The sequence below is a fragment of the Solanum lycopersicum genome, chromosome 7 (genome assembly GCF_036512215.1).
Source record: "Solanum lycopersicum chromosome 7, SLM_r2.1".
NCBI classification, from domain to species: domain Eukaryota; kingdom Viridiplantae; phylum Streptophyta; class Magnoliopsida; order Solanales; family Solanaceae; genus Solanum; species Solanum lycopersicum.
This window is the reverse complement of record NC_090806.1, coordinates 38788344-38797955: the sequence shown is the minus strand read 5'-3', so window position 1 is coordinate 38797955 and position 9612 is coordinate 38788344. Positions and strand designations below refer to the sequence as shown.

Here is a 9612-nt window from a genome sequence, read left to right as displayed (position 1 = left end):
GTCTTTTTAACGGATGGCCAACGTTAGAACTCGCCTTAATGCTACTTGCCGGACCAAGGAGGTAGATAATAGGAAAAGAATTATCAACATAGATTTAGTGTACACTATCTAATAGTCTAGTGTCGGTTGGTACGAGGTAATAACTTAGTCAAATATCGAATACAATGCTTAATATGAGGTAAATGTAAGGGTTAGTATAGAAACACACGTAGCCGAACCAAGGTGTGGAGTGAAATTTTGTAGATGCCGGACCAACGATTTAGAGATACATAACTTATTACTTTACATGCAAGATACTAGGAAAAAATTGTTATAGTTAGAATTATCAAGTTAGGAACCTGTGGGGAACACTGAAGACCTAGTTTCTTTTATTAATTGATTAAGCTCAGAGATTTGAATCTATATGTTAGTTGTTTACTTTAATTTAGTTAATTATTTTAATTAATTTAGAAATAAAAACCCCTTTTTTGTCTTTTGTTTTCTAGGGAAATAGTTGACTAAATAATAGTAATAATAGAATAAAGTAAGTCTGAACTATTTTCCCGTGGGATCGATCCCAACCTCATTAGTTGGGTTCTTAACTTGATACGACCGCTTTACTTCTCATTTGAGAAGTAAGTTTGAGCGTATCAAACACCTCCTAGATGTAACCGGCAGCGGCGTTTTCTTTGAGGACTAAGACTAGCCTCTTATCATTCGTCATTACTTTTCATAGGTTAAATTAGTGGAAAATTTAAAAAAAATTATACTACTTCTACATTGAGGTTTACATAGACCTCTACATACACATAATATTTATATCGAGTATACATAGACCCTGCGAATAGGAAGCAATATATAGGCTTCTACTTTTATTTTACATACATAATATAAACCATATAGATCTATAAAAAGTCTAGAAATACGTTTCTTATTAAACCATCTAATCGAATACAACATCTCGGGTTCAACCCATACTTCATTACAATAAAAGTCTCATATAGGCATATGCAAATTCAACAAAGAAAGAGATGAACTAAATTGTCTTTAAGACTAAACAATATCAAACAGCAAGATAGTGGCATCGTCCTCGGAAAAAATGAGGACCTACCGAACACTTGGGAAATATCCAAGTAGTCTTCAAAGGCCTTCAACTAAGCTCAACGGCCGGATCCTACAATTTGTAGTAAACATAAACATGGGGTTAGTACACACTTGTACTAAGTATGAGTATATGCACATAAAACATTTGAAATCATGCTAAAGAGGAAATTTGTTCAAAACCATGCTAAAGTAATTTGAAAAGCCTTATGCGTAATCACGAACCCATATAGACCAACAATTACATAATACATAAGTCAAACCTATGTACAACAAAATACCAACATTAACAAGTGTAGTCAAGTCAAAATGTATATCCACATAATTGAGTACATAATCAAAACAACTCCAACATCAATATCATAACATCAACAAGCATGTAAAAGAGTTCATAACATCATAACATAAGCAAGTGTTTTACCCCTAACCCTTCATTTAACCTACAAGTGCAATGACCAAGTAAAGCCCCATAACCTTACTCATTCAAGTAAACCAAACAAAGGATCATAAGCAACGTCCAACTTAATATAACATAGCATCAGTAGTAGTCATCATCACATTTAGCAATATAGACCAATAGCATGTTCATGAATGAAACTAATAACATATAGGATCATCAACATGTAATGTCATCATAGTCATAGCATATACATTATAAGAACACAAGAACAACTTCCTAAGGATTCCCTCAAGGCAAGTTCAAGGCATAGGTAGAGTCACATACCCCTACCTAGGCTAAGTCAAACCTCTCAAGTCAGTCAAATCTCTCAAGTCACACTAGATAGTGTATAGTCCATAACTTAATTTTACTTTTGGGAACACTTGCCTTAAATGACATAGACCACAAGAAATAAGTGTGGAATCTGGTGTTGTAAAATCGTACAACGATGGAAGGTGGTCTACCGGCCAAAGTAGAAGCAAATATGAACATAGTATTTAGGTGGATCCACAAGCTAGTATTCCTATGGGGGCAACATAGTTTATTGATCTTGGGGGTTGTCATGGAAACATCACTCTATGCACTTTTGGATTATGAGTCTATCCACCCCCTTAGGACTATGGTGAACCCTACTTTTCCTCCTTGGGAAGGTGTCACCCTTGATATACAAGATCACTCGGTCTTATGTTAGAGTCCCTTTAGAATTGTCTTTATTTATCAATCATAAGCTTAGTTTAGGTCATAGGGTATAATCCCTTGTATAGTCATTGTCATTAGCTTATTAGGTTTTGTATGAGAATATCCTTTCATGGAAAACCTCATAGGTGAGATTAATATAACATCATCATCATGCCATAATAAGGGGCATAGGTACTTCATAACCAACCTTATATCATTTCATCTTAAACATAATCTCACAATCACATAGTCAACACATTTCAATTCAACATCATACAAACACCTACGTAGCCTAATCACAAGTCATGTTTCAATTGAACTACATCATCAATCACAAGACATCAAAATTGAAGTAAAGGTTAGGATCATAAAGAATAACTCAACCTCCTTCAATATCCATCATCATGGTCTTACCATTAACCAACCATTTACATCAAACTTTGAAAGGACCTCTTGGGGAAAGGGATCCCAAAAGTGGAGAACCCATTTCTTAATGAATTTAAAATCCACAAAATTGAAGTGAAATTCTAGAGAAATTGACCTTCTTCTTCAAGATTTCTTCCTTCTTCAATAAAGGAATTGGGGAGAGAGAAAGTAGAAAGTGATGAGAGCTTTTGGGTTTTGTTTTGGGAATTGGGTTTGCATGAGTGAAAATGACTTTAAATGAACCTTAGGCTATATATAATCACCCCCTAAATTACCCAAAACATCCCTCACTTAATTTGGTCTTTTTGTGAAGTCCAAAATGTAAAAAATACGATTTTACCGAATATTGGAAGTGGCCCCACGTCGCGAGGCCAACACGCATTTTTATTTTTTAAAAATTTAATTGAGGCAGTAGGGTCCGTGTGGGATGCACGTCACACAGTAGCCCACTTATTCTTGACTCACGCATGTGCTTTGGCATCCTTCCCACCCATATTGAGGTCCTCCTCAAGGACCCCTCGGATAGTTCTTGAGGCGTGATTATTGGACATTAGACCCTCGATTCTACACTCTATCTATCCAATGTCTTTTTAAAAATTTTATACTTCATTTAACCCTCCAAAACCTTCACCAAACTTAGTGACATCAACTAGTTCAATTTAATCTAGTTTCCGTATGTCATGGACGTTTCTTGACATTTTGGCTCTATAACTTCTCAGATGACTTATTAACATTATTTAATGTTTTAAAACAGTATCTAAACCCATAAACACTTGTGTTAGTCTCTAGATTAGGTCTTGACTTTTCAGAGTGTTACAATGTCTAAGTATAGGACTACGGAGGCATCGATGCCCCATCACCTAGACAAAGGTCTGTCTCTTGCAATCGTAGGTAGCCACTACTAACACTGCCTAGTTTTGAAGATTTAGGTCAAATGCAAGGGTCCTCTCCAAGGACCCTTAAGGTGGTCCTTAGGGAGTCGTACCCAGACGTTTCGACCGTAAACCTACTATAATACATGTTTAACACCTTTCCACCAAATTTCATCAAATTCCAACTCCTAAAATCCAATGAAATAGGCTAAAGCATACTAGCACCTCTTTCACTAGTCTCCGGATGTGATGGATGTTTCTTGACGTTTTGACTTTAAAACTTTCTAAATGACTTATAAGCATTATTTTAGGTCCTAAAATAGTATTATTAACCTTAGACCAACATGTGAGGCTCTAGATTAGGTTTTCGACTTTCAGAGTGTTACGATAATCTAGTTGGAACCTACACAAAACCCTCATTCTCCTAAAATCACCTAACTTAAAGTGAAAAGAAAAAAGAAGATAAAGAGACGACTAGTTCTCTCAAGAACAGGCAGTAGTGTTCTTTAAATTTCAACCTCGAAACCCAAAGGTTTCTCTGTAAATTTTGTCACTAGGTATGTGGATATCAGAATTGGGTTCCTTTCACCTATTAGGTCAATACAATTTAGTTAGTTCTTTCGATTCTCATAAATTGTTCAGGCTTAAGGTTTCTAGATTTTCAAGATTTATTGTGATTTTGGTTTCTTTGATCTAAATAACTTGTTTCTTGATTATTTTAGTATAATTCCTTACATAGATCTCAGATACCTAGCTTGTCTAAATTTATCCCATATTACAAATTATACTTGTTAGGTCAGTCAAAAATTCATGCTTCAAATTTCGATTGTCACGTTCTAAGTACATTACAAGTACCAACGCATCTTTGCGCTACATCATTTCATGATGTAGGTTCTGTTTTAATAAAAATACTCAAGAAACTGGTTTGAAAAATAAAAATATAGTGAACTTATGAAAATTAAGCTATATATTAATCTGCAAAAAGTCTGAACTAATATAAGGAAAAAATATAAAGATTAAAACTAAATGAGAACATGTGCCTCTAACTACCAAAAATGAGGCCACTAACAGCCATAAATGGGGCCACTAGCTTCAGAAAGTTGAGCAATTAAGTTGATTAAGTCTAGCTATAAAATAGGAAGCACTAAATTGAAATTAGTTTAAGAAGGCATAAGCTGGAAAAAATGTCAATTGTCTAACACTCCTCCTTGGCATATTTGTGGCAAACACCAATTCTTTGCCTCAGATATTCAAACCTTTCCTTTGGCAATGACTTATGAAAATGTCAGCTAGATGGTTCTCAGATGAACAATGACCAAGCAACATTTCATTCGATTGTTGGACTTCTCTAATAAAATGAAACTTGATCTTTATTTGCTTAGTTTGACCTTGAAACACTGGATTTTTTGAGATTAAAACTGTTGAACTATTGTCACACATGATCTTAGTAACTTCTGTTGGTTCATGGCCTAAGTCCTTCATCATATTCCTTAGCCAGATATCTTTATTCACGGTAGAAGCAGCAACTATATACTTAGCTTCTTCTATTGATTGACCTGTAGTTTCTTGTTTTTTAGAGCTCCAACTAAAAAAACTTGTCCCCAAACAAAAAGATATTCAGAGGTGCTTCTGGAATCATCAACTCCGCTAGCCCAATTAGTATTAGAGTACTCAATAAGGTTTATAGTTACTTTGGAAGATCTTGAGAAAAAAATTCGAAACTTGTTGGTTCCTTTAATATACCTTAACACTCTTTTAGCTGTTGTGAAGCGTGTCCTCTAGGTGAAGGCATGAACATAGAGAGCAAATTAACAAAAAATAGAATGTCAGGTACGCTTGCGGTTAGATATAGAAGACTGCCAATTAAGCTTCTATACATACTATCATCCACTTTTTCGGAATCCTCATCCTTGCCAACCTTTACATTAGTAGATATTGGAGCACTCACTGGTTTGCAGTCTTACATTTTGAACCTATTTAAAATATCCAAAATGTATTTCTAATGAAACATGAAAATTCCATCACTGTACTGCAACACTTCCATGCAAAGAAAGTACTTCATGATTCCAAGATAAGTCATTTCAAAGATTTTCTCCATTTCATGCTTGAAACTTTGGATTAGTTCAATTTTGCTTCCTGTCATAAGCATGTAATCCACATAAATTGAGAAAATTAATGAATCGGCTGCAGTGTCTTTCACATACAAAGTAGCTTCGCTTTGACTTCCAATAAGCTAAGTTGGATAAGATGATTGTCCATCCTCTCATACCATACCCTTGGGGCTTGTTTTAGGCCATACAAGGCCTCCGTTAAGAGATACACTTGATCATTTTTCAGGAGTTGAGAAACCATCAGGTTGCTCTACATAGATCTCTTAAGAAAGCAAACCATTCAAGAAAGTGAATTTTATATCAAGTTGATGAATCTTCCAGGAACAATGAGATGCAAATGCAAGAATAACCTTGATTGTTTCATACCTTGATACAGGAGCAAATGTTTCCTGGTGATCCACACTCCATATTATTGTGTATATCCCTTCACCACCAATTTATCCTTATGTTTGCAAATTTTTCCATCATGATTTAGTTTTGTCTTGGAAATCCATTTTACACCAATCACCTTACAATTTCTAGGTCTGTCAACAAGCTACCAGGTTCCATTCTTATCGATCATGTCTAGTTCATCTTGCATAGCTCTCCTCCATGCCTGAGAGTCTTGTGTATTTGTACAGCTTGTTGGTTCAGAGGTAACTAAGTTATAGCATTGATATACATTTTTTAAGAATCGAGTTCCCCTCACTAGTACATCATGCACTGGTTCATCTTATGAAAGTTGAACCTGCTCTTTTTAAAATAAATCAGAATAAGAGGTCTTTTAATTTTTCCAATCCCAACCAACTGCTTCATCAAACTTCACTTCTCGGCTGAGAATTAGTTTTTCTGATTGCAAACATAAAAATCTTGTAACCTTTGGATGAATTATAGCCCATAAATATGCCTTTATAAGCCTTATTGTCCAGCTTGCTCCTCTTTGTTTTCGGATCTCGATAATATCATAGATACCTAAAGATTCTGAGATGGTTTACTGATGGTTTGTTCCAACACCAAGATTAATATGGATTCATGTCCTGCAGGGTCTTAGTAGGCAATCTGTTTAGCAAATATACAGAGGTATTGATTCCTTCCGCCGAAAACTTATTTGGGATCTTTCTTTCGAGCAAAAGATATCTGGTCATCTCCATTACTGTCATGTTCTTCCTTTCAGACACTATTTTGTTGTGGAGTGTATGGTAATGTCAGTTGGTGTTTAATGCTATTACAAAACTCCACAAATTGAGAAGAAGTATATTGCCCTCCATTGACAGACCTTAATGCCTTAATACTAAGATTAAATTGATTTTCTACTAAAGCTTTAAATTGTTTTAAAACATCAAAGACTTCACTCTTCATTCTTATGAAATAAACCCAACACATTCTGGTGTAGTCATCAATAAAGAGGAGAGTATTTGTTACCACTCAGTGAATCTATTTTCATTGGGTCGCAAACATCCGTATGTATGAGCTGAAGTTTTTGGTTAGCTCTCCATACTTGATTTTCTTGAAATGGCAATTTTGTTTGCTTTCCCTGTTGGCAAGTTTCACAAACTTAAGCATTAGAAAGAAATTCAGACATATTTTCCACTAGCTCCTTTTTCATTTCCACGATGCTTCTCAGATTGAAGTGATCAAACCTTTTATATCATAGGTTTGTGAAGTAATAGTGTAATCATGCTCAGTTATTTTCTCCCAATCAACTGAAAATATTCTGTTGCTTATCTTGAAATAAAATAAGTCTACTCCAGAAGGGTCAGAAACAACACATTTACGATTCTTAAAATGCAGAGAATAATTATTTTCAAGCATCTATCCAACACTCAACAAATTTTAACTTATATCTGGTATAAAAAACATCAGGGAATAGTTTTGATACCTGATATTGTTGAGATAGACACTGTACCTTTGCTTATGACATCTAGTGCCTCACCGTTTCCCATCGAGGAATTTGAACAGTTCAAAATCATTTCACCAAGTGATGTGTGCAACCACTTCTAAGAATCCATGAATCAGAGGATTCATTAATTTAAAAGTATGAAACTGCAAAGAGTTGGTCCTTATGTGCATCAGCACCTTCTGCTACTTGTGCTTGCAAAGCACTAGAGGCCTTTGCTCTTGATTTGCAGACCTTGAATATGTGTCCCGTCTACTTACAGTTGTTGCTTATAGCATCGAATCTCCACCAACAGTACTTCTCCATATGTGTATTTCTTTTACAATATGTGCACGGAGGGAACTTGTGTTTCACATCTCCACTATTGTTTCATCCATCATGCTTACCCTTATTCTTTGGGTTGAATTGTTGCTTTCCTTTTTGCTTTTGCACAGAGAAAGCTCCTTTAGTGGATTTTTCTCGTCTCGTAGTCCTCATTTTCTCTTGTGCTTGAAGACTGCTGATTAGTTCACCTACTGAAAGTTTGCCCAAGTCCTTGGATTTTCCTCGAGAGGAAATCTTAGATTGAAACCTCTCATGAAGAGTCACAAGAACTTTCTCCACAATTCGTCTATCTGTATATTCTTCACCAAGAAGTCTAATGTTATTAACAATTAAGGAGATTTGATCAGCGTACTTACTGATAGTTTCATCCTCCTGCATATTGAAGGACTCAAAGTCTCTTTTCAGGTTCAACACTTGCATTTGACGTGTTCTATCGCAGCCTTGATATTCTTCTTGCAACCTTCCCAAGACTTTTTTGCAGTTTTGCAAGCCATGATTCTGTAAAACACAAAATCTGGCATAACATTTTGTATAAGCGACTTAACTTTAGATTTCTTTGCCTTTTCTTCATTGTTGGATTTGATCTAAGCCAAGGTAGGATTCGTTGGTAGAGCAGCAAGTGGTTTATCTTCCATCACAGTAAATAGGAAGCACTAAACTGAAATAAGTAAAAAACAGTAAAAATAATAAGCTCGAAAGAATGTCAATTGTATAACAGGTTTAGGCACTCAGCTTTCAGATCACACTTAGACCGATTCTTGATTTGACTTGACCAGCTTCAGTGGTGAGTCCTCATACTTCGAGGACAATAGTCCTTCTTTACATATTAGTCTTTACATTCAGTTTTTGCAGTTTCGTTAGTCAGTTGGGGCATGTCCCAGCAACTCGACCCATTTAGAGGCTTTTCAGACATAGTAGTATATTTCAATTGTTGTTAAGTGGCTGTTTCAATTACCACTAAACTCTTATTATTGATATATACTTTCGCTAGTTGGGTTTTTCCTATTTTCATATATCCACTATTTTTAGCTTCCGCATTGCACATGTTTTACTTAGTTATTTTCAGTATACTTGATATATGTCAAACTAAGGGTTAGCTTGGGATCTCTCGTGATCCTAGGTCTCATGTTATATCTAGGGAGAGCCTCAAGGTGTGACAGATAAGTAAAGCCACTTGGATGATCCACCCTTTTGGTAGATGAGTCGTAGTTGGGAGTTAGCATTCCTTTCAATGTTTTTGGCCTCTTTTTTCATGTATTCATCCTTGCCTATTACTTTTAGCCTTCATAGCTGCACAACATCAAAATATCATCAGAATATGACATAATTAAGCATTGAGGACACTAATTGTTGAACTAAAAAGGCCCCAAAAGAGTGAAAATCTACCACTCATAAAAAATCTACCTAAAAAGACAAAATTGTTTGATTGTGATGGAAGGAGAAAAGGAGATGGATCTAAAATTAGATCATGGTGGTGTCGAGACTGGATTCAAGATGTCATCAACTTTTTTGGTCTTAGGACTGTGTATTTGGTGGAAAACCCACCCAACATCCCTTGTATTCTCCCCTCTCATATCCAAAAGCTCTATTTTTGCTCTCAAATTTATATGCAATATTCATATCGCATTTTTGATAATTTTAATTTATGAGATATAGTGTATACATTAATGATTGGGGTATGTTGTATATAATCTTCAACGCCAGATGACTTCACCTATCGCCACTATATTTATTGATACAATGAAATTAAGTGAACATAGATAACATATACAAGTTGGTAACAATTGAATGGTAGCTACAAATAAA

The 9612-nt window shown here is 35.3% G+C and overlaps 1 protein-coding gene across 1 annotated transcript; it reads right to left on the bottom strand.

Moving 5' to 3' along the window:
- Positions 1–7851: 7851 nt before the first annotated feature.
- Positions 7852–8226, bottom strand: LOC138337423 (uncharacterized). The gene has a single exon (XM_069287332.1). The coding sequence runs from the start codon at positions 8224–8226 to the stop codon at positions 7852–7854; it is 375 nt and encodes a 124-aa protein (XP_069143433.1).
- Between the last annotated feature and the right edge of the window lie 1386 nt (positions 8227–9612).

What these genes read in the sequence shown, in the direction of transcription:
- LOC138337423 (XM_069287332.1), bottom strand. Translation starts at nt 8,226, where the DNA reads ATGCAAGTGTTGAACCTGAAAAGAGACTTTGAGTCCTTCAATATGCAG.